Source organism: Typopeltis vanoorti, chromosome 23 (genome assembly GCF_054136105.1).
Source record: "Typopeltis vanoorti isolate ZY-2024b chromosome 23, IOZ_Tvanoo_1.0, whole genome shotgun sequence".
NCBI classification, from domain to species: domain Eukaryota; kingdom Metazoa; phylum Arthropoda; class Arachnida; order Uropygi; family Thelyphonidae; genus Typopeltis; species Typopeltis vanoorti.
Window position 1 is genome coordinate 44309535 of NC_143571.1, and position 25832 is coordinate 44335366.

Below are 25832 nucleotides of genomic sequence, written 5' to 3' on the forward strand. Positions count from 1 at the left end.
TCAAATTTAAGAGTGAAAAGAGTAATGAAGGCGATAGAAGACGCAGTTGAAGAAACAGTACCAGAAGAACAGAAAATCAAGAAGAAATGGATTACACAAGAAACACTGAAGTTAGTACAGAAGAAAAGAATGCTGAAGATAAGAAGGGATACATCAGAACAAATAGAAGAGCAATATAGAAGAAAGTGTAATGAGGTGAAAAAAGCAGTCAGAATGGATAAAATGAAATGGTTAGAAGCCCAATGCAACAATATAGGACAGTACTATGGAGAGCGTAAAACAAGGGAGGTATACAAAATGATCAGAACCATTAATAGAAAGTGGCAACCAAAACAGACCACAATTAAAGATGAAAAGGGCAAAGTATTGATGAATAAAGAAAAAATTGTACAACGGTGGACAAGATACTGTAGTGAGTTATATGAAGAAAAACTAGATTCAGATAGCATTGAGAAACTCACTGAAGAATTGAAGCAGATATCACCACGAGGTAATGAGCATGATATGGACATTTTAAGAGGAGAGGTAGAAAAAGCAATAGGACAGCTAAAATACAACAAGAGTCCTGGTAACGATAACATTACTGGAGAAATGATTAAATATGGTAGTGAAAGTATGGTTACAGAAATGCACCAACTATGCAATATGGTATGGAAAGAAGGGAAAATGCCAGAGGAGTGGGTGAAATCAATATTAGTAACATTATACAAAAAAGGAAATAAGCTAGAATGTAAAAATTATAGAACAATTGCCTTGATAAGTCACCTTGGTAAAGTGATGATGATCATATTGACAGAAAGATTGAGAACACAATTGGAAGCATACCTTGCAGACGAGCAAGCAGGATTTAGGAAGGATAGAACTACAATTCAACAGATTTTGACAATGAGGTTAATAGCAGAGAAAGCTAGGAGAAAAAACAAAAACATATATACTTGCTTTGTTGACTTTCAGAAAGCATTTGACAGTATTGACCAGAAAGTGACATTAGCAGTTCTAGAATCCTATGGAATTGATAAAAAACTAATAGCTATATTAAAAGATGTTTACCAGAATGCAGTTGCAGCAGTTAGAATAGGTGATGATTTGGGGAAATGGTTTAAAACAAGCAGAGGTACTAGACAGGGGGACCCAATATCACCAAGCATTTTCATCGCACATTTAGAAAGAGCAATGGATAAAATGAAAGAAGATGCCAAAGGAACATCTGTACACGGAATGAGAATTAACAATCTGAGATTTGCAGATGACATTGTTATTATTGAAGAAGACGAAAGAGAACTACAAAAAACACTGAAACTGTTAAATGAGGAAGAGAAGAGATTTGGACTTGTTATGAACTTTGAAAAAACAAAGACAATGGTATTTGGTGAGAAGAACATGAAACAAAAGATACAAGTGGATGAAACTGATATAGAAAATGTAGAACAATTCACATATTTGGGAAGTAAACTGACATATGACTTGGACTGTAAAAAAGAAATAAAGATCAGGATTGCAAAGGGAAGAACAAATCTGAAGGCCGTGGATAACATCTGGAAAAGTAAAGTGATCAGTCTGCAAACAAAACTAAGAGTATTGGAAACGTATCTTCAGCGGTGTACTGTATGGATCTGAAACGTGGGTAATAAATAAGGAATCAAGAAAAAGAATTTTGTCATTTGAAAGAACTTGTTACAGGAAGATTCTAAGAATAGGATGGGTACAGAAAATCACCAATGAAGAGCTCTATCAGAAGATACAACCAAAACAGAATCTAATGCAGAAGATTATAAAACGGAAGCTGCAATTATTTGGACACATCTGTAGAATGAGTGAGGACTGGAAGATAAAGACATTTATGTTTGGTATTTTGGATGGTTTAAACAGAAGAGGTAGACCATACAGAGAATGGATAGACGATATAAAAGACTGGTGTGGAATGGGTGTACAAAAACTGCGACACTGTGCACTGGACAAAGAAAGGTGGAAGAAGATAGTGAAACAGGCATCAGACATCAACGGGCAGTGAGCCCATGATTCATGATGATGATGATGATAGAACAAGTAAAACATTTCAGCTATTCAGGAACAATTTTAAGGAAAAAAAATGGAAAATTAAAAATGGATATAGACAAGAGAATAAGCAAAGCTGGTATGGAATAAATACATAGGAAACAAGAGAAATTCATGTAAACACTAAATTAGCAGTATACAAGACAGTGTTCAAATCAATTTGACTTCTGGAACTTTGTTCAGTTAAAAAAAAACAGTTTACCAAAGACTAGATATCACAGAAAAATTAAAAATATAATGAATAGATGGCATTAATGGCAGAATCATGTGAAAAACAAAGATATCAGAAAGGAACATGACATTGTTAGCATTCAGGAACGTGTTAGCAGAGCTGATCTCATTTTGTTAACCTTTCTTCACATATTATGTTTAAGTGATATGGCACTTAACCCGGCGTTAGTATGGTGGGGTGTCACAGACCCCAAAGATTTTAAATTGACTTAACTTTTTAACAATCATGTTGTACCATCATTTTTTATTTTGGTTTAACCAATAAGAATACAATTTGGTCGGCTAAATCCCAAATTGCCAGCCCATCCTCGTTCGTTCAGTATCAAAGTAGATACCCAACAGGGTGCACCACGAGAAGGTGAGGATTGGACATTAGGTCAGAAGCCCTGGTCGGTTCTCCGCATTCCTTTAAAGGCTATGTGGAGGTCTCCTCTCAGTTATACAGCTTTGACCCTTAAGCACCCCTTTTAGGAATTTTTAGGAATTCTAGGAATAAGAAAAGTCTCATTGACTATGCTATTGTTGATAGTGATGTTTTCTCCCTGGTGCAGGACACCAGAGTGTACAGAGGATTTGAAATTAGAAGTGATCACTATTTAGTCTTGAGCAGAATAAAATTGAATTTCATATTGAAAAGAATAACTTGTAAGAAAGTTTTAAAGCGAATAAAAGTTGAGCAGCTCTCAGATATGAACTGTAGACTAAAATACAGAAATATTATTGAAAAGAAAATGAAAGAGTTTGAGAACAGGAATCAAACCTTGGAGATTCAGTGGCAAACTCTGAAGGAAACATTGATTGATTCTGCCAGAGAGGCATGTGGTGAGGTTGTGTGCAAAGATAAAAAAAATCAGAACTCCCTGGTGGACACAGGAAGTTAAAGAGGCAGTGAAGGAAAAGAAGAAAGCATATCAAAAGTTCCTGGCAAATAAGTCAGCTTTTACTCTTACAGAATACAGAGACAAATGTAAGAAAGCTAAACAGTGTGTAAAACTAGCTAAACAAAAGTCATGGGAGGACTTTGGCAAGAATATAGAAAATAAATATCAAGAAGGTGGCAAAATATTCTGGAGGTTGTTGAAGAAGCTTAGGAATGGAGGAAAGAGTGCTGTAAAAGGAATTAGAGATGATAAAGGTGAAATGAAAACAGGAGAAAAAGATATCCTTGAAGTATGGAGTAATTACTTTGAAAAACTGCTAAATGAAACAAGCAGTGATGACAGCACAGTGATAAAAAACACTGACCAGGCATGCAGTCAGGAATACATATCCATACTTGAAGTAGAAAAAGCCATCAAAGGCTTGAAATGTGGAAAGGCAGCAGGAGTAGATGATATTCGACCAGAAATGCTGAAGTATGGTGGTATAAGAGTCTTACAGTGGCTGCACTGCATAGTTCAGAAAGCCTGGACAGAGGGACGAATTCCCGATGATTGGAGTAGAGCTCTCATAGTACCCATATATAAAAAGGGAAATAAAACTGAATGTGAGAATTACAGAGGTATTTCCCTACTGAGTGTTCCTGGCAAGATCTATGCAAGTATACTTGAGAAACGGTTGAGAAGAATTGTGGAAGAAAAGCTTGGTGAAGAACAAGCTGGATTCAGGCCAAATAGAGGCTGTCAGGATCAGATCTTCACTTTACGACAAATAGTCGAGAAAGCATGGGAATATAACAAAGATCTGTATTTAAGTTTTGTCGATTTGGAAAAGGCATATGACAAGGTGCCAAGAGAGAAGCTATTCAATACGCTGCAGTTATATGGTGTCAATGGGGCATTATATCAAGCAATACTTAGTCTTTATTTGAGTTGTGAGTCAGCAGTTAGAATTGAAGGAAGTACAGGAAGATGGTTTAATGTTAAATCTGGTGTGAGACAAGGATGTACGTTATCCCCTCTGTTATTCATTATCTATATGGATCACATTATGAAGGAAAGTGGTATTAAACATGATATCAAAATTGGAGATGTTAATGTCAGCTCTTTGCTTTATGCGGATGATGTTATACTTCTAAATAAATCCGCTACAAGTCTGCAAGATTCTCTGACTAAATTGAATAGCTGTTGTAATAGATATGGTATGAAGGTCAGCAATAAAAAGACAAAGACAATGAAAATAGGCAGAATCATTGAAAATGTCAACTGTGTTGTGAATGGAGAACCTGTGGAACAAGTAAAACATTTCAGCTACTTAGGCACAATTTTTACTGAAGATGGCAAACTAAATATAGAAATAGACAACAGAATCAGCAAAGCTGGTATGGTGGGAAGTCAATTGAATAAATTCATATGGAATAAGAAAGAAATTAGTCGGAACACTAAATTAGCTGTATACAAGACTGTGTTCAAACCAATTTTAACTTATGGATCTGAGAGCTGGGTCAGAAGTAAAACACTTGACCAAAGACTAGAGACCGCAGATATGAGAGTCCTGAGAAAGATTAGAGGCGTGAACAGATGGCATCAATGGCAATATCATATTAAAAATGAGGATATTAGGAAAGAACTTGACATTGTCAGCATCCAGGAATGCGTTAGCAGAGCTAATCTCAGATGGTATGGTCACTTAAATAGAATGGGAGAGGAAAGATTAACAAAACAAGTGTTCTCTGCTAGGTTGGCAGGAAAACAACCCAGAGGAAGACCAAGATATAGGTGGATTGATACGGTACAAAGTGCCTTAGACGATAGAAATATAAGATCTGATAATGTTGGAGTCTTGACAAGTAACAGACTGATTTGGAGGAAAATTGTAGATAGGAAGTTAGTAATGATGTAATTTTTTCATGTAGTACTGTCATATCCTGTACACCCCTTGAGGGTACATGGCAGGAATTTGATGATGATGATGATGATGAACTTTTTAACAATGCGTGGCAGTAAGTCATGCCTCAGTATATCTTCCCCTCCCGTAGCTTGCTACTCGACGCCATAGGCTGTTGCACGCAAGTTTAGTGTGTAAAGGTGTAAAGTGTGCTAGGGTCCACCAGACCCCACCTTACCAAAAGTGTGACTATATTTACTTCCGAAACGTAAGTTGTTTTCATGTATATTCTACTAAAATATTATCGTTACTACTGCGTCTTCTATATTTTTACATACCAACTATAAGCAAATACATTTTCGTAAATATTTAGAGGGTATTTTGAGAATAATAGCTTTTTTTTTTTTTACCAGATGAGTTACGAGCAGGAAGAACAAAGATTACGTCAACTTATAGATGTTGCTTTGACAGACGAACAGCCATTTAGCAGAGATGATGACAGTGAAATTGATTTAGAATTAGTAACCATGAGTCTGATACAGAAAAAGACTGTGAGGAAGAATCCACAGGACTAATATTGATTAAAAAGATATGGATTTCTATAATACCTATAATACACTACATTATTTGGGTGGGTCTGTGGGACCCCACCTTACCACTTTTGTTACATTTTCTCACCTCACCAGCACCGGGTTAAACATAATGGGTGAAGAAAGGTTAACAAAACTGATGTCTGATGCCAGCATGGTCAGAAAAAGTTCCAGAAGGAGGCCAAGACCTAAGTGGATTAGTCGTAGTTATTTCCTGCATCTTTAACTTCCTGCATTCCAAGATCTTATTTGCCTTAAAAGACAAATCAGATCAGACAATGCTGGAGACTAAAAAAGACATTCATTTGGAGGAAGTTTTGACAGGAAGTTAGTAATAACAAATTTATTATGTAGTATTATTATAGTATTCTGTACAACCCTTTATGGTACACATCAGGAATTTGATGATTATTATGCCATGCCTCCGTGAAATTCAAAGACTCGTGGTAGGGCATTGTATACCACTAACCTACTGTTCACACTACACTATCAACTAATAGCACGTATTCTCTTTCTCTGGCTGATTTGTCTATATCTGTATGCTATCAGCTAACTCACCAGCTATGATGACTCAATTTTAAACCCCAAGTCCTTGTCCAATCTTTAGATTATCCTATAAAAAACTTGCATAATCCAAACAATTTACCAGCTTCACAACAAAAGATAAGTTTTATTTAATTACCTAAATCACTTATGAACATACTAAAGAATAAAAGATAGTAATGCCAATTCCATGGTACCCACTTCTATCTCTAATGATTACTCCTATAAACATTTCTACCCGATATTACCATTTTATCAATCAATTTTCTACCTATTTCACTAGATGTCAGTGCCTATTCGGTACATTTTAATTGACAGGTTTTTAATGTAGAATATGATCAAAGATTTTGTTAAAATCCAAATAAATCTCATATCAATTAACATCGTCTATTTCCCTCATTACTTCATTAAAGGTAAGCATATTTGTCATAAATGATATCCCCTTAATAAAACCATGATGACCTAATCCCAATCAAGAATATCCTGGTATGACTCCTACTTCTAAGATTCACTGATCATTAATTCCCCACTTTTATGTGATGAACCCCTCCCAAATTGTATTAATTGAAATAAATCTTTGCAGAAAGATTGTCAATCAGAAGGCACAACTTCCAATATCAGCAATTCACTGAAGATGAACAAAATTGGAAAGATTACCCCCCCCCAACATAAATGAATATAGCAAATTATATTTTTCCAAAAAAAAATCAAAATGCTTTATAATATTCAAATACATTATAAAAAATGTATTCGCTAAACACTGGTGAGTGCAAATGACCTGAGTGGTAGTATAAATCAGGTAGCAAAAGATTTAAGAACATTGTTAGATATTTTGAAGAAGAAAAGTGTCAATGGGAGGATAGTGTGTGTGCTGCCTCGTTTTGACAATTATGAGTTAAGTACACAAGCGATGATAATGAATGATATGATTGCAAGAATGTGCAAAAAAAAGAGGTCTAGAATTTGTTGATGTCTGGAGTGTGTTTGAAGGAAAAAGACAGTTGTAGGCTAGAGATGGGCTGCATCTGAACATGGAAGGTCATAAGTGATTGAAGAAGTTACTGTTTTCTGAACAAGTTGAAGTAATTGGGCAGGGAAACTAAAATTGAAAAGGTTGAGTGTAAGAGAGAGAAACTTTAGCAGTGATTGTATATTTGTTGATCCTTATTTGCAGAATAGAGGGAATAAAAATTGGCATGGGACTACTGAAATTAGTGACATATATATCAGTTCTAAAGCCGGTACAAGAACTAAAGGGAATCTGCAATTTTTGTATACTAATGCAAGAAGCATTTGAAATAAGAAAGAAGAATTTTCTGCATTAGTCAGTGCAATCTCACCAAAAGTTGTAGGCATTAATGAAACTTGGCTGTCAGCAGAAGATATGGTCACTGGAATTGAATGTGATGGGTACAGTATTTATTATTATTGTTGTTCCGGGCAACTCCAAGGAGTCGACAGACTCATCGAGGGAGGCCCTAACAACTATTCGACAACAACTATTCGACATTGACACAGTATCAATCATACCTTGCCTTGAACTCATTCATGGTTGTAGCACCCACAACGAACTCTGGAAGCTTATTCCACTCATTCACCACTCTCCAAGTAAAAAGCCTAGCTCTAACACCCTTGTCAACCACGCTCTTGCCCAGCTTCCATGCATGGCCCCTAGTCCTCCCACCACCAATCATATTTTCAAAAATATCTTCTGGATCAATCTTATAGAAACCCTTCAGTAATTTGAATGTCTCAATCATATCACCCCTCCTTCGCCTATCGTCCAATCTCTGCAACCCACAAATCTTCAACCTATTCTCATAAGGTTCATTCCACAGACCTTCTATCATCTTGGTCACTCGTCTCTGGATCCTCTCCACTTCCTCCCCATCACGAAGAAACCCTGGTGCCCATAACTGGACACAGTAGTCAAGATGGGGGTCTTATCAAGGCTCGATGCAGAGGAACAACAACTTGTTTGTCTCTGTATGTTAAAGTATTTTTCAGAAGCCAAGTGATTTGATGAGCTGATTTAGTCACTTTTGCAATGTGCCCCCTAAACTTCAATTCCCTATCCACCAACACTCCCAAATCCCTGGCCTCATCAATCTCCTGGAGTACGGTTCCACCAATGCGATATACTGCTGCTATTCTTTTCACCCCAAAGCGTATAACCTTACACTTTGCCGCATTAAATTGACATCCATTTTTCCTAGCCCAGTCCTCCAAACTATCCAAATCACCCTGTAACATTTTGACATCCTGTGCACTCACAATTGCTTTACCCAACTTTGCATCATCAGCAAACAAGTGAACACTTCCTCTCAAATCCTTTCCTATATCATTGATGAACAAATTGAAAAGCAGTGGTCCAAGAACAGAGCCCTGCGGTACACCACTAGTCACAAGCCGTTTTTTAGACTCCACTCCTGCATAAACCACTCTCTGGTATCTCTCCTTCAACTACCCTCCTATCCATCTCACCAACCCTATATCTATCCCCATCTGCTCCAGGGAGGATAGGGACGATAGAACAGGGGGAGGAATACTGTTGATGATAGCTATGTGTTGCAGCCAAAGAAAGTAGTACATCAAGATGAGACGTGAATGAGAGTTCATTTGAGGCAGTCTGGTGTGAAATAGTGACCAACACAACCAAATATACAGTTGGTTGCTGCTATAGGCCAGGGGGTAAAGGGATGATATTGAATTCATGCATCAGCAAATTAGTGCAATGATTATTATGGGGGATTTTAATTATGGTGATATCAATTGGAAGGAGGAAATATCACATGGCAAAAAGGAAATGGAGCTCATACATCTTCTGCGAGATAATTACTTGAAACAGCACATAACTGAAGGGACACGTGGTGTGAGAGTATTGGACCTGATCATTGGTTCTTAGGATATATGCATAAGTAAGGTGTCCTCGTTACCTCCAATTGGTGAGAGAGCGATCATGTGGTATTGACTTGGGAGGCTGCAAAATCTGTGGATTTTTCTGTTAAGAAGGGGTATATATGGAACTACAGGTTAGGCAATTATAACAAGCTTCGGAGTGAGCTTGCGGCCATCCCATGGCAGAACATATTGCAGGGGAAAGATGTTAGCAGTGCATGAGATAAAATCAGTGGGTATCTGAGGAAAGCAATATCAGATTGTGTCCCCATAGTCAGGAAGACAAACAAGGTAGGCATTAGATGGATGAGCTGTAGTATCAAGCTTGATCTGCAAAAAAAAAGAAAATGTTTTATGGAGAATGTACAAGAAGAAAGGCGATCAGTACACCCATGAGCAGTACAAGGCTCAAGCTAGGAAGGTTACCAGCATAGTAAGAAAAGCTAAATCAGATTATGAGAAGACCTTAGCCAAGGAGATCAAGGATAATCCCAAAGAGTTCTTCCGCTATGTGGCAAGTAAAAGGAAGAATGACTTCGGAAGGATAACTTTGGTAGGTGCTGATGGTATTAAGGTGACAAATTCAGATGTAATAGTCGAGTAACTGAGTGATCACTTTCCAAAAGTCTATCACCCAAGTGAGGATATCTCTGTACCTGTAACAATAACTAATGTGAGAATTGAAGTTAAGAAATCAGAGGTGTTTAATATATTGCAAAATTTAAATACAAACACTACTGTAGGTTTAGATGGATTATCAGCTCGGGTGTTGCGTGAATGTGCAAAGGAATTGTCAATGCCTCTTACTTGGTTATATAACTTAAGTTTGAACTCTGGTATGGTCCCTAGGGAGTGGAAGGAAAGGCAAAGTAGTTCCTTTGCATAAAGGTGGCTCTAAAACTGCGGTAGTTAATTACAGACCAATCACCATCTCGGGAGTGGTGGTAAAAGTATTGGAAAAGTTGGTTAAAGACAAAATTCAAGAATGGGTGGATCAGGATATGATACTCTATAGGGATCAATATGGTTTTGTTAAAGCAGATCCTTCCTTAACAATCTATTAACTTTTTATAATAGAATGACATCTGAGTTGGACAAAGGAATGCCTACACAGTGGTACTTCTGGATTTTGCTAAGGCTTTTGACAGGATACCCCGTGGAACACTTACGCAAATTGGAACAGATGGGAATGGATACTAAACTGGTGTTGTGGATAGGAGAATGGCTCAGGGAGAGATATCAGAAGGTGCAGGGCCAGTCTGAGAGTATCTGATGCCCCTAGGCAAAGAAAATTTAGGCACCCCTATACATTGTCTCTCTCTATATATATATTGTCATACTCACACAAGCACACGTACACCTACACATGTGGATATTTATAAAAATAATATCATTATGAACATCAAAAAAATTTATTCATCAAAACCAATACATTTGTATACATATATGATTACTCCACGAACTATGTAGCAAAATCTGTCAACCCTAGGCAATTGCCTAATGATAAAACCGGCCCTGAGAAGGTGCTGTATGGAGGATCGGAGTCCAGGATGAGGCAGGTGACCAGTGGTATGCCTCAGGACAATTGTGTGCTTGGGCCATTGTTGTTTAATTTGAAATGATATAGGAAATGGCTTGAGGGGAGATATTCAGTTCTTTGCTGATGATACAAAGTTGGGTAGCGAAATAAAAAATCAAGCTGATGTTTAGAGTTTGCAGGATGATTTAAATAAGCTGGCAAAATGGGCAAATGGTAATGGATGTCAGTTCAACGTGGAAAAGTGTAAGGTTATGCATTTTGGGATTAAACGATTACCGGCTGTGTACAACATTGATGGAACAGTACTCCAAGAGATTGATGAGGCTAGGGGTGTTGGTGGATAAGGAGATGATGTTCAGGGGACACATTGCTAAGGTGTCCAAGATTACACATAGGATTACGTGGTTATTGAGGAACACACTAGCATCCAGAGATAAGGAGATTATTATTCCCCTTTATAAAGCATTGAACTTCCACATTTGGATTACTGTGCTCAGGTCTGGTCACCTGGATTTCTTGGAGATGAGGATGTTGTGGAGAGGGTTCAGAGCAGAGTGACTAGGTTGATGAGTGATGTAAAATATGCTCACTACATCGATAGATTGAGAGCTTGAGGATTGCAGAGGTTGGTTGATAGGCAAAGAAGAGGGGATATGATAGAAACATTTAAATTACTAAAAGGTTTTTATAAGATTGATGCAGGGGAAATGTTTCAGCTGTGTGATAGTGATGGAAGAACAAGAGGTCATCCCTGGAAATTAAAGAAAAGTGTGGTTAACAAGGGTGTGAGAACGAGTGTTTTTCACCTGGAGGGTGGTGAATGAGCGGAATTCATTGCCTGACTCAGTTGTGAGTTCTTCGGCTGTAAATGTTTGGGTCTCCCACGATGAGTTTACTGACTCCATGGAGTCAGTAAACTCATCGTGAAAAGTCAAAAATAGCCTCTTTGACTTGTAACAAAAGATTTGCATTACAACTTTAGATTCAAAGATCTTAAATTCTAATTTGTCACCCTTTAATAAGGTATAAAAAGTTATTACAGTTGTATTGATCTTAAGATGACTGTTTCCTAAATTTTTGCTGGATTAATGCAGCCATATTCAGAATGCTTTATAGGCAATGATGACCAAAAAAATAGCCTCTTTGACTTGTAACAATTTCTATAAGGCACATTAGTTTTCTTCCATCGAATCCTACATAAATGGGTGTCCATTTATGTAGATAAGAGCTAAAATCCTAATGGATTTTAGCTCTTTTGTCAATTACAATCTCAATTATTTCTCTAATTTATTGTTAAATGTAGAAAGTAACAAGCAGTTATGCTTTGAGAATACTGATTAGAAATCCAGTGAAATATAAGCTAGTTAGTAAACTTTCTTAGAATTTAGTGTGTGTGTACACACGCACACTGTAATATAGTAAAAAAAAGCTTATCAAGTGCCATATAATTTAAGATGTTGGAAGTTTTTTCCCCACTTGGTTAGACTATAATAAATTTAGTTCAATCCTTTATCCAAGTGTAAGCAAACAAGAATACCTCAGTCCTGAAGTATCTTCAGGACTGAGGCAATTCATGGTAAAGGTGGACCAAGCTCTCATCACTCCTTGTCTTAGTATCTCCCATAATGCAAAACACATCTCCTTGCGGACATGTATAATGCTATGCATTAAGGAAGGGCCACTATCCAGACTGGTTTCGATCTTTATTGAGGTCTCGTCAGTGGGAGCCAGACCCAGAGGTGGTGATACTAAGGCAGAAGCAATGAAGAAGTCATATTTACCTATATGGTTGCCAAAAGGTGTTTCACCTTATTATTAAATTACTCTGGATTTAGAAAAAAGAGGTTGGAAGTTTTTTCCGCTTGGTTAGACTATAATAAATTTAGTTTAATCCTTTATCCAAGTTTAAGCAAACAAGTTTGCACTCGAAGTATCTTCAGGACTGAGACAACTCGTGGTAAAGGTGGACCAAGCTCTCATCACTCCTTGTCTCAGTATCTCCCATAATGCAAAGCACATCTCCTTGTGGATATGTATAATGCTATGCATTAAGGGAAGGGCCACTACCCAGACTGGTTTCAATAAAGGTCGAAACCAGTCTGGGTAGTGGCCCTTCCCTTAATGTAGTGTTTCTCAAAGTGGGGTAGTGAAAGGTCTTCAGGGGGTACGTGGCAATTTTCAGCTATGCATCATTAATGCATAGAATCATTATTAAGAAAAAAAAAGAAATATTTTAAACGTATACAGCAGTATATATGTGGAAGCTTTAGTTTCCGAAAATCCCTGCATATATCTTGCACCATGATTTTTTAGGTTTAATTTTGGGGGGAAAAAAAGTGCAAGTTATATTCGAGTAAATACGATAATTTTTTTAACTTTCAAATTCTTAAGTATGGATCGATGATTAAAGACTGGATTTATAAAACGCACAGAAGAGAGCAATATAACAAATACAAGTAGCTGTAAGCAACAAAAAAACATTGATATTGCATCTGGATCAAATGAAATTGATAACAGTGTGTCGTCTGACATCTCTAGAGAACCAACTAGGAAGAAGATGAAAAATCTTCATAAGTATGATATAAATTACTTGAATGTGGATTTTCATGGACAGGAAATGAAGAGGAACCGATTCCAAATTTTGTTGTATTAAAAATAAATCATATTTTTTGTTCACACAAACATATATTCAAATAAAATAGACATTTACAACAAAATATACTTCATTTATTTATTTTTATTTTAATAAGGGGATACTTGGTAATAATAAAAATTTAAGAAGGGGTATGCAGATATCTGAAGTTTGAGAAACACTTCCTAAATGCATTGCATTATACATGTCTGCAAGGAGATGTGTTTTGCATTATGGGAGATACTAAGACAAGGAGTGATGAGAGCTTGGTCCCCCTTTACCACGAGTTGCCTCAAGATACTTCAGGTGCAAACTTGTTTGCTTACACTGGGATAAAGGATTAAACTAAATTTATTATAGTCTAATCAAGTGGAAAAAAACGTACAACATCTTTCTCTAAATCCAGAGTAATTTAATAATAAGGTGAGACACCTTTTGGCAACTCGTATAGGCAAATATGACTTCTCCATTGCTTCTGCCTTAGTATCACCACCTCTGGGTCTGGCTCCCACTGACGAGACCTCAATAAAGGTCGAAACCGGTCTGGGTAGTGGCCCTTCTCTTAATGCACAGCATTATACATGTCTGCAAGGAGATGTGCTTTGCATTATGGGAGATACTAAGACAAGGAGTGATGATAGCTTGGGCCACCTTTACCACGAGTTGCCTGAATTATCCTGAAGATAATTCAGGCGCAAATTTTGTTTGTTTACACTTAGATAAAGGATTAAACTAAATTTATTATGATTTAAGATATCAATGATTAGGGCTTGACAAATACAGTCTCCCACTCACCTGCAACAAGTAGATTTGGCTAGTTGGTAAGTAGCTGCAGACCGGAAAAACTAGAATATTTTAAGTTAGGGGACAAACAAAAACTGACTTGAAAATGATTTTTGTCTTGTTACAATGTCATTCACAAAAGTGAATGACATTGTAATCCTCATGGAACGACTTTACAAAGAAACATGTGAAACGTTACTTCATTCCCCTAACTTAAACAGATCCGATGGTCCATGTCTATCCCTTTTGTAGGAGATAGTACTCTATAAATCAACTAATCTTTCCTATCTCCCACAAAGGGGATAGACATAGGCCATCAGATCTGTTTAAGTTAGGGGATCAAAGTAACATTTCACGTTTCTTTGTAAAGCCGTTCCATGAGGAACAGACTTTTGTGAATGACATTGGAACAAGACAAAAGTCATTTACAAAAGTCAGTTCCTCATGGAATGGCTTTACAAAGAAACATGTGAAACGTTACTTCACTCCCCTAACTTAAACAGATCTGATGGTCCACGTCTATCCCCCTTTGTGGGAGATACTCTATAAATCAGCTAATCTTTCCTAACTTTTGTAATTGTATACACATATATAGTTTTTTTTTTTAAATAAGTTTAGGAAATTCAAGGAAAGTTTTTAGTTATCTTACTTTAGCTACTTAGTTGGTGCCTTGTGAATATGTCAGTTATTGTTTAATTAGCCTTTGTACTTGTACTAATGATGCCTGCGATACTCGGGCGAAAATTCTACTAATGAAGAATATTTTACATAAAAACTGAAATTTCTTTTATTCAGTATTATAACTGAATAAAAGAAATATTCAGTTATAATTGTAAGTAATATTATAGGATAAATCAGATAGAAGTTAGATGGATGAACAGCATCATTACACAAGAGTTGCAGAAAAAGAAAGAGTTGTGGAGGGAATTATAAAGAAAAGCAATCAGCATGCTCATGAATACAAAGGCACAAGCAAGAAGGGTGACTGGTATGGTAAGGGAGGTCAAGGCAAATTATAAGAGAAAGCTACTTGTGAAAGACAGAATTCAGGACTGAATGGATAGGAATATGATACTCTATAAGGGACAACATGGTTTTGGGAAGGAAAGAGTTGGTTTATTTCACTCCAACCAATAAACTAGCCTTTTTATAATAAAGTGACAATGGAGTTGGATAAGGGAAATGGTTACTCAGTGATACTGCTAGACTTTGCAAAGGCATTTGACAGGATTCCACATAGAACTTTGTTGCATAAATTGAAAGAAATGGTGATGGATATGAATCTGGTGATTTGAATAAGAAAGTAGCTGATGGCTGATGGACAGATATCAGAGTGGTTTATGGAGAAGCTGAGTGCAGGAGAAAGGAGAATTATCAGGGGGTGTACCATCTAGGTGGTGATATTGCATTGCCAAATGTAACAGTGACTGAAGGGAAAATAGAGGCTGAAGAATTAGATGTCCTTAAAATATTGCAAAACCTCAATGCTTGGTCCTTTGCTGTTTACTTTGCACATCAATGATATAGGAAACAATTTGAAAGGAAATATTCAGTTATCTGCTGCTGATACTAAACTGGAAAGAGTGATGGTGAATGAAGGTGATTTAGAGATTCTGATGTAGAGGTTGATAAACCAAGTACTATCCAAACATTAAATATGAAATGTATGGTTTTGTCAAACATGTAGGAGGAACTGCATGTACAGCAAAACCATAGATAAGATTACTGGTCAATGAGCAGTCATAAATTCATAGGAAAGAAGAAAAAAAAAAAAAGTAGGTGATAGGATAGAGCCCTAAGGCCTAGCAGCAGTGGTGGAGAAGGTTGAAAAGAGGAAGCCATCCATAATAACAAGCAGTGAATGACCAGGGAAAGCTGGCTACCCAACTACACAGAACAAAATGCTCAATTAATGATGGCAATTTATTGAGCAAGCCTCAATGAGAGACAAAATCAATGCTGTGGAAATGTCAAGAGCATTAGCAAGTTTTACCAAAACATTTGCATACCACATATCCAGTGGTGGATGATAGAGATGAAGTGATCTGCCATGGATCTAGAGTGGTGAAATCCATACTGATGGTCTGATTACCCAATCTCTAGATAGAGAAGCTGATTGTTGACCTTCTCCATTATTTTCTTTCTGAATATGCCATAATGCACAGCAATATACACATCTGAAAGGAAATATGCTGTGCATTACAGGATAATAATGTAACTGATATGAGATCAATAGCCTCTCAAGTAGTCTAGATATGAAAATACTTCACATGCTTTCTTTGCTTACACTTGGAAAGGATTCAAACAAGAACATAATTTACTTGGCAACCAAATAGGAAAACTTTACAGCTACAGAGACAACTGAGGCAATGGCAATCAGTCAGTAGTTTTAACAGTAGACTTTTTTTAGTTTCTAAAATAGGCTGGCATACACTTGCTTCCAAGTATTTACTGTGATAAGTACCAGATGAGTGGAGAAAATTGTGAGTGCTAGTTCTAAGTTATTTCAAGTCCTGATTTTAATTTTTTGGCTAAAACACTAGAGAAAATATGTGATGTCTCTGGAATGGTAGGTAATATATACCTCAGTCATCTATGAAAGAGTGCAGAAGAATGATGTCTGCAGATCAGCTTTATCTTTAGCTGCTATAACAGTGGCAACAACTGGATGAGAGAAGGCAGAGGCTAAGGTGAACAAAAGTAATCTGATGGCTTTTGTAAAGGATCAGAAGGTATGACTGTTGTTTGAACAAGCAAGATTTCAATTATGGCATATTAAAGTCAGATTTAAATTTACTGATGGCTGTTTTGCATTTGATGTGCCTCGCAAGCTGGGTATGCAGCTTGAGTTCTTGTGCAAGCCACCTGTGGTAAGAATTTTCTTAAGCTGCCTTGGTACATCCATTAATAAACCTACAACCTAGGGTTGGGGAAAGGGTATAGTATAGGAGAGGAAATATGCACTTGCACAACTATTATGAAATTGCTCTAAAAATTCACCATTATGTATTATGCACTTTCATTACTTGTCAATATTATGACTGGAAGAAACCATGTTTATGTGCACCATTTGTTTTGAATTCTTGTTTCAAATAAGAGTTTAATGTATCACCAATCTTACAGAATCTCTCCTGATAAGTAATAACACATCATTATTAGCTCCATTTGTTTTGACTATTTCTATGTAGTGCTTAAAAATAAACTTAACATTACCTTCATCACTTTTTTTGCATTTTATAAACCATGACTCCTACTGCTTAACATTGTGATATTTATCAAAGCAACAAAAAATCTTGTTTGAAAAAAAAGTTTCTGTATATAATAAAAGAGTTTTCTTTTGTTTAAAATTAGATGTATGTTTTCGTTGTTCCATACCAAGGTTTAGACTGCACATATTAGAATGTTGAGATATGAAACTTAATAGTTCAGCATGCTACATACACCAAAGTGCAAATAAAATAATTACCTAAAAGTTTAAACTTCAGATGCCGACCTGTATGGCCGAGTGGTTAGTGTATCTGTTCTCCAGCCAAAAGGCTGTGGGTTCAAATCCCGGCATGGGCATGGATGTTTGTGATTGTCTGTGAAAATACTAGTGGTGGTGGACAGTAGATAGCATAGGTGTAGATGATGCTGTTTGCTGGATTGAGTGGTGGAGGCAGATATTCTAGAGTAGGTGCCCATCCCTCGATGAGTCTTTGGACTCCCTGGAGGTGTCAGGTAATAATAATAATAATAATAATATAAAGAGGATATTCAGGATTGTTGTGACATTTCCTAATTTCAAAATTGGACTAAATGATGACTTTGGCATCACATGAAAAAGTTAATTTTCTTAAACATATATAACCTCTAGCCAAGTCATCAGTTTGGTTGTAAAAGGAAAAGTAAACCAAATTTTCAAGAAGGAGAAATTCCTACTACTACCTTATATGCTAATTCACTTACAGTTGAAATGCTTTAATATTATTTCACTGAACACAGTTCAATGAAATGTTATATTCCTCCTGTAAGTTATGTTTTTCCTATACATAAATAATCTTCTATCATTAACTCTTATCCACAGTCTTGCAGTTGATGGTAGTATGCTGCATTCTTTAAGTGGCAAACCTTGTAGTGCCTTTAAAGCTTCTAGATGGCCCATAACCAATGCCTTCTTAAACAATTCCCTTGATATTCTTCAGAGGAGTGAGGATAACCTTGTGAACTTCAATTCTACCAAAACATGTTCTTGTCTTAGTTCTTGAAAGAAATACCTAGCTTCACTTCCCTTACAGGTACAGTAGCAAACAAATTATCCGAACACTAGTATTTAAAAAATAAACATTACAAGAAAAGAAGTATAAAAATTGAACTCCAACTTTACCTAATAATTTATATCTGCTCCTCTGTTCCTAAGAAGTTCATTAATTCACTTAGGCATGGACTATCAATGTAGAACACATGTTTCTTATTTCTGCATCTTGAAACCATACTTTTATAATGGATTGTATTAAGTTATCCTTTGCATTACAATTTAAAAGTTCGTGGTGCAATTTGAAGAACAATGGAACATTGTTCCCTTCGAATGGAAAAGACCTGGGTTTGCTCATTGTGAAGAGAGGAATCCTTAGGGCTTTTTCAACTGAAGGTGAGTTAGCCGATCTCATATGGAGGTAGCAGGATTTTTCCTCCCAGAACTTCGGTTTTTCATCCCACATACAGACAAATCAGCCTTCAGAACACATGCAATTTACAGATAAAATATACTATTGTTGGTAATGATGGGCAGTAGACGGCATTGATGGTAGAGGGTGTCGTAGTAGGAGAGATGACAAGAATGTAGCAAAGTAGAGTAGACTGCCTTCCCGTGATGAGTCCTTGGACTCCTGGAGATGTCACATAATAATAATAATGAAAATTTCTTTTTCACTATGGCCCACAAATTTTCTATTGGGATTAATGTCAGTAGAGTTACTTGGTCACTGAAGCAATTGGATGTTGTGATTTTTGCAGAACTCTCACTTTTTTTCTGAAGTGTGACATGGAGGAAAATCCTATTGGAAGATGAGTTCTTTGTCTTTCTGGATCTGTGGGACCACTTTTTTCTCCAATATTTTTATGTATTGGTCACATTTCATGATACCATGAATAGGCACAAGTGATCCTGAACAATCGTGTAAAACAACCCCAGAGCATCTTTTTATCTGGATGTTTGGGAGTGCGCCGAAAGTGGGTTGAAGAGGTCTCCTCAGCTGCTCATTTGCAAACACAGGGTACTCACTCCCCTTGGACAAAGACTCACTCTCATCTAAGAATATGACCTTCTTCCATTTCCTAACAGTCCAAGCTTTGTACACTTTTGAGGGATGAAGTATGTATTTTATGACTATAGTTCACGGGCCAGTTTGAATGTTCTGAGGGATGAAAAACCTGAGTTTCCGAGTTAAAAACAACTTCTAACTCCATATGAAACTGGCTAACTCACCTTTAGTCGAAAGAGACAACAGATAAAGGTTCCTCACATCACAGGTGAGAATCAAACCCAGGTCTTTCCAACCAAAGAGCTTCGTCTACAGCAACTGAGCTATGAAAGCTCTAATGATTAATTGATGACTTGTCTCTCAAAGATCCACTATAAATCACTCTGTCTGAGCTAAAGTTGTGCCTTATGTCACTGCAGATATTTTCACAGGCCATGTTCTGCTTCTTAACTAGATGCCACTGCTACTTCTGTTTCTTCCAAACCGCAAGAAACAGAAGCAATGCAGTGCTGCTCAACATCCTTTTATTGTCCCTTCTTTTCTTCTGTTCTTTGGCAGCTTTCCTCACTTTGGGGAAAGTGAGGAAAGTATGTAATATATATTTTTATATATTGGGGAAAGTGTGGAATATATAGACATTTCAAGAAATGTCTATATATTCCTTCTTTCTTCATGACCTCTTGCCCACACAAGGTACTGATGAACTAAGTTTTGCAACCTGTTAGTCATGCAGGTTAGTTTGATGTACACATAAAAGCTAACAATAAATCAAGCCTGGTTTTGCTCATTAGATGTCTAAAGTGCTTTATCTCTAGAGAAGAATGCTAGGATGATCTAAGCCTTAGCCCATCCACAAGACTAATATCTGCTATAGGTTTATAACATTTTATGGACAGCATTCACATACACATCCACACAAATCTTTAGAAGCATTAGAAAAATCAGTATCCCACGCCAACTTTCTTTTCATACTAATCTGAACACTACTGCCCCAAAATAACCGTTATTTCATATAACAGTAATAGACTGTGTACAATTTCTCAATTAGCCGTGATAACTGCATTTATTGCCCTTACCCTTTCTATAATCAGAAACGTCATAATTTAAATTAAAATCTTAATAAACTTAAAATCTGTCAAGGTTAAACGATAGGAAATCTTTAAGAATATTTTTTAAAAAAACATACTGTCTCCTGATAAATACATGTGGAAGGAAATAAATATAAAAGTTATCAGAATGCTGAGGAAATAATTAATAAAATGGGGCATTCACTAATGTCATTTTCTGTCTTCCAAATGCACTATAGTTTTTCTTTTTGTCAATCTCTCTCTTTCTCTCTCACACACACACCAAAGGTTGTAAACTTACTGTACATTTAGTATGATGCGATTGCATCTATATGTCATTTAGTTAAAACTTTCAGTCTTTGAAATTTCAATGTAGGGTTTGTTACAAACAAGTTTACGGTTATTTGCATTCAAAGCGCGCGGAGGAACTTTCAATTAAATCGGTGGTAATCACTAGAAAATATAAAAGAATCTATGACCCAACTTATATCATCACCAATTACCGTTCATTAAACTTATCACTCCCAATGTTTTTATTATTATCTTCTACACGTGTACCTGCAAGCAATGTATACGATGCTTCAGTCAATTTCATCAGCTGACTGTTCGATGCTTCTATTTCTTCACAATCCCGTTGTCTCTCTTGTATATCACGCATCCAAACTGCTCAGATCTATCTGCTTTGATTCTATCACCATTCACCTCTTAATTTTATGAAAATTTTACGATTATTATTAGGGGGGAGGGGTTAAGAAATCCACCGTGCGCCATGTCTCGTAATATATGCAGCGGTAACAAACTGTAATGAAATACAAGTTGTCGCAATGCAAAATTTCAATGGAAAATGTTTATATTTAGATAATTTTCAATTCTTTGTGAAATCTCAAGTCCAACAAAAATTGCATTCTTTTAAACTATGAAATCGTCAAAATATAGTTTCCCTTAAAATTCCTGGAGGGTGTGCGAGAGCATGACATGTTTCGATTTTTGAACCATTTAATTAGGCAAAATTAAAATCTTCCGATATATTTTTGGAACTTGTTATTTTACGAACAGAAAGTACGCTCGCATATGAGGAAATAAAGAAATTAAAGATATCTGTTTCAAGCGAGCGAAAACAGAACCTGGTAGGCAACAACTACTACCAGGTCAAACATCTGAAGCCACAACGTGTGTTTACAATCACAATGACACACATGCTACCGTTACTTCAGATGTATTCGAAATAAGGATAACATCCATGTGAAATATCCCTAGCAACACATCTATACGATATATTAACTGTCATAGTCTAAGAAAAACTATGACTAACAGCAAAACAGCTTCTAAAGATGCTTGTATCTTACTAAACATTCCTTGACCGTCTGTCCCTGAACAGTAGGACGGCCATGATGGCCATATCTGCAAACCTTCCCTGTCAGGTAGACACAAAATACAGGATGATCTTCACGCGAATTATATATAAAAATAAGAATAACAATGCGCTATACATACCTCTAATGATAATATTTAGAAGTATAATAATAAGCAGACAACAAAGCGGAAATATTCTCGACTCCATAAATCCACACACACCAGAAACTCCATAGAAAAACTTTGTCCACTTTCGGCACGAAGTGTTTGACGTGTATGAATACATGACACCAGCCTCTTAACATACGTCAGTAGATTTATACATACGCCGCCATTCCATGTAATGCCAGCTATCCCTTAATTTAGTCCAAACACACTGTCGAAAATCTAACAATCGAGAAACATTATTTCAAAGCTAACAAGTATGTTCGTCATGTCGTACATTGCATAGAACAACAACGCTAATAGTAAACGTCACTGGCATTAATTTGAGCATTCAGAGTAGTACGATTATGAAGGAGTTCCGTCACCGATAGAACGAAAGGGCTTCACTAGAAGCTCACTTTTCATGGTATACAACAAAGACACATGGGTTCAGGATTGTTCAGTGTTGAAAATTTTGTTTTGTTACCCTCAAATGTATGAGGAAGACAGTTCAAGAAATATTATATCAGTTAATTTACACTCTTAAACCTTAAATGAAACATAAAACAATTGCTACTAATATAGTTTTGTATGAAAGAAGCAAAACAAAAAGACAGTTAAAAATACTTGTTACTATCTTAGATTAAAATGAATAACTCGAACTTCATAATGTACACATATCTTTAAAAGAACAAAAAATACTCTGTTAAGCTCTCGCATTTCTTAAACTTTAAGAGACCCACAAAATATTAATCAAATAATGATCGCCGGAGGAGGAGGAGGAAGAGGACAATAAAGATCATCTGTTCAACTCAGTTTCAGAAAAGAAACAAACAAACAAAAAAAAAAGTAAAGTGCTTGCGTGCATCGAACTACTTCGATTGCGATGATAGATATTCTATCATCAGCAGCAGCATGAAATTCATCTCCCATATAAATACGGAAAATGAATCTCTTCACCCAGTGTGAGACCACTTCCCTCTTATTGAAGGTCGGCCTGAAGTGATTTGAAAAAGTCCCATGTTAGATCTCTAGAGCATGGTTTGTAGAATATGTGAAAACTAAATAAAATTATGATATACGAGGGGTTTCAGGAAAGTTCTGATAAACACCTAGAACAAAAAATTATATTAAAGCAATTGATATAATCACGAGAAAGAACCTATGAGGATATAAGAATATAAAAACATAAGTTACCTTTATTTAATCATTTACCTTTAAATGAACTACGAAGGTTGATAAACAAGCTAAACGAAACCTGTAAAACATAACGACGTGACAATAAATATACAAAAGACAAAAGGATGAAAATAGGGAGGAACAGAATTACCATCTCAGCCACCCTAAATGGAGAACAAATAGAACAAGTAAACATCTTCATATATCTTAGGATCAAAACTAACAGAAACAATCGATGAAATCAAAACAATCAAACACAGAATAGTGATAGGATGGACCACCATGGGAAAATTACAGAAAATCTGGAAAACAAACAAGATATCTAAGCAAGCCAAAATCAAATTATATGAATCAATAATTATACCAACAGTCATCTAAAAATAAAAGTCTCATGTTGGATCTCTAGAACATGGTTTCTGAAATATGTGAATATGTGGGGGGGGGATATATATATATATTCTTCTTTCATATATATATATATATATATATATATATATATATAATAAGCCTTTTTATGTCACGTTTTTTGAAACGTTTTGAAACTCAGGGGCTACCCTGAATGTAGCCCTTCAAAATTCGAAGTCTTCAAAATTCGAGTCATCAGAATTCAAGGAGAACCAGCCTACCAATCTTTTTTTGATTGACTGAAACCGAGAAAATAGATAACAAGTTAATTTAATGGAGCACACAGCATGTTTCGTCAAAAATTACTTCTTCAGGTGTGATAACACTTAAAGCAAATTAAAAAACATAAAAGACCATAAAAACACTGTGCTATTATAACAGACTTGTGAACGGAAGTTAAGTTTGAATTGTGGTTATAGTCCGTTCTGTAGTTCTATTGTTGTGCAAATGCGAGCGTATGAAATCACGCGTACGCCAGTACCTAATGGCAGAACTATGTGAGTCGGGTAGACTATAACTAAGCTTGCTGTTGATATGAGACGAGTCTAGGACAATTTCTTTGGATTCAAACTATGCACCGTTCCACTTCATCGTAACAAATATAAACGTTCGATGTTGCATCCCAGTCTACTCCGTGTTGGCGGCCTTCATCGTTTGTGTTCACTGTAACTACTGATTATATATATATATACATAAACAGGAGATGTGCAATTGTTTGCCAATGATGCGAAGAGAGGTGGAGCAATTAGGAATGCTACTGAATATCCAGCACATACAAAATGATTTGAATAGACTGGAAATTCGGGCAAACGAAAATGGCTGTCAGTTTAATGTTAGTAAGTGTAAAGTTATGCACTTTGGCGTGATTAGATTTCCAGCAGCATATTATGTTAGAAGGGTAATGCTACATGAAACTGAGGAGGGAAGGGATCTTGGCATATTGGTGGATAGAAGTTTTAAATTCAAAGATCACATAGCAAAAGTTGCAAATACAACTCAGAGGACAGTTGAGATGTTGAAGCGAACCTTCGCATGTAAGGATAAGGAAGTCATTTTGCTTCTTTATAAAGCCTCGTTTAGACCGCAGCTGGATTACTCTGCGCAGATTTGGTCTCTCAGGTTCCAAGATTATAAAGAAGCTGTGTAAAGGGTGCAAAGAAGAGTTACAAAGATTATATCCGGATTATGGGATTTAGATTATGAGGACAGATTGCGAGTATCTGGATTATAGACTCTGGTTAACAGGAAAAAGAGGGGTGATTTGATAGAGGTCTATAAACTTCTGAATGGGTGTTATAGGATATCGTCTGATGAAATTTCTCGTTATAAGGAAGGTGGGGAAGAGAGAGGAGACGGGGGCATCCATGGAAGTTAAGTTTGTTTCCAGTCAAGAAAGGGATACGTACTAGGTTTTTCTCTTACAGAGCACGAATGAGTGGAAGAGTTTACCTTTATGGGTAGTGAGTGCATTTAGTGCGAATGAATTTAAGAGAAGGGAAGGTATGACAATTGTTTTCGTGATTTATAGCCCAAACTGCATGAGTCCTTGACCCTCTGGAGGCCTCAGATAATAATAATAATAATTCTATCATTTTGAGAGAACGATCATATTATTATTATTATTATTATTATTATTATTATTATTATTATAACTGAGATCTCCAGCGAGTCAGGGCCTCATCGATCAGCCGTCATACTTTTTCTTGAGTTCATTAACACTGCTTTCACACACAACATCCAATGACAATCCATTCCAATCACGCACTACTCTATGAGAGAAAAATCTAGATCTCAACTCTTCTAAGCAGCATTCATTCTCAGTTTCCAAGGATGGAATAAAATATTCCATCAACTGAAATCCTGTATGACCTCTTCAGAAGTGTGTAAGTCTCAATCATATCACCCCCCCCCCTCTTTCTCCTGTTTGCTAGTGTCTGAAATCTACAAATTCTCAATCTGTCTTCATAATCGGTATTCCACAATCCTGTTATGATTTTTAACACTCTCCATTCTATCAGAATCACAATGGCGACCAGACCTGCGCACAATAGTCCAACTGAGGTCATATCAAGGCCTTGTATAGAGGCAGAGGCGTAGCTAGGGCGAGGGGCGGTCAGCCCGGGCGGCGCGTTGACCATTTTTGAACTTTTCCGGTTAATTCTAAAATACAGTCTCCAGAACTCATTTCCAACTATTGTAATACTACAGCGAATTTTCCTCACAATTGCTGTAAGTGTTGCTAGATCAAGAGGAAGATTTGGTCAGGAGGAGGAGGATGACATGTATTGGCAAATCAGCACAATGAGTGAAAGTCAAACAATTATTATGGGAGATTTCAATTATGACGACATCGACTGGAGGGAGGAAAGTGACTATGGCAAGATGGAAGTGGGATTTGTGCAG

The 25832-nt window shown here is 36.5% G+C and overlaps 1 protein-coding gene across 1 annotated transcript in view; it reads right to left on the minus strand.

Moving 5' to 3' along the window:
• The window catches only part of LOC150093808 (protogenin-like), a 497946-nt gene extending 476009 nt beyond the window's left edge, over positions 1 to 21937 (minus strand). The window contains exon 1 of the mRNA XM_090412521.1: positions 21843 to 21937. Coding sequence (XP_090268647.1) covers positions 21843 to 21909 — 67 coding nt within the window. The 5' untranslated portion in view covers positions 21910 to 21937. The remainder of the gene's footprint in view (positions 1 to 21842) is intronic.
• Between the last annotated feature and the right edge of the window lie 3895 nt (positions 21938 to 25832).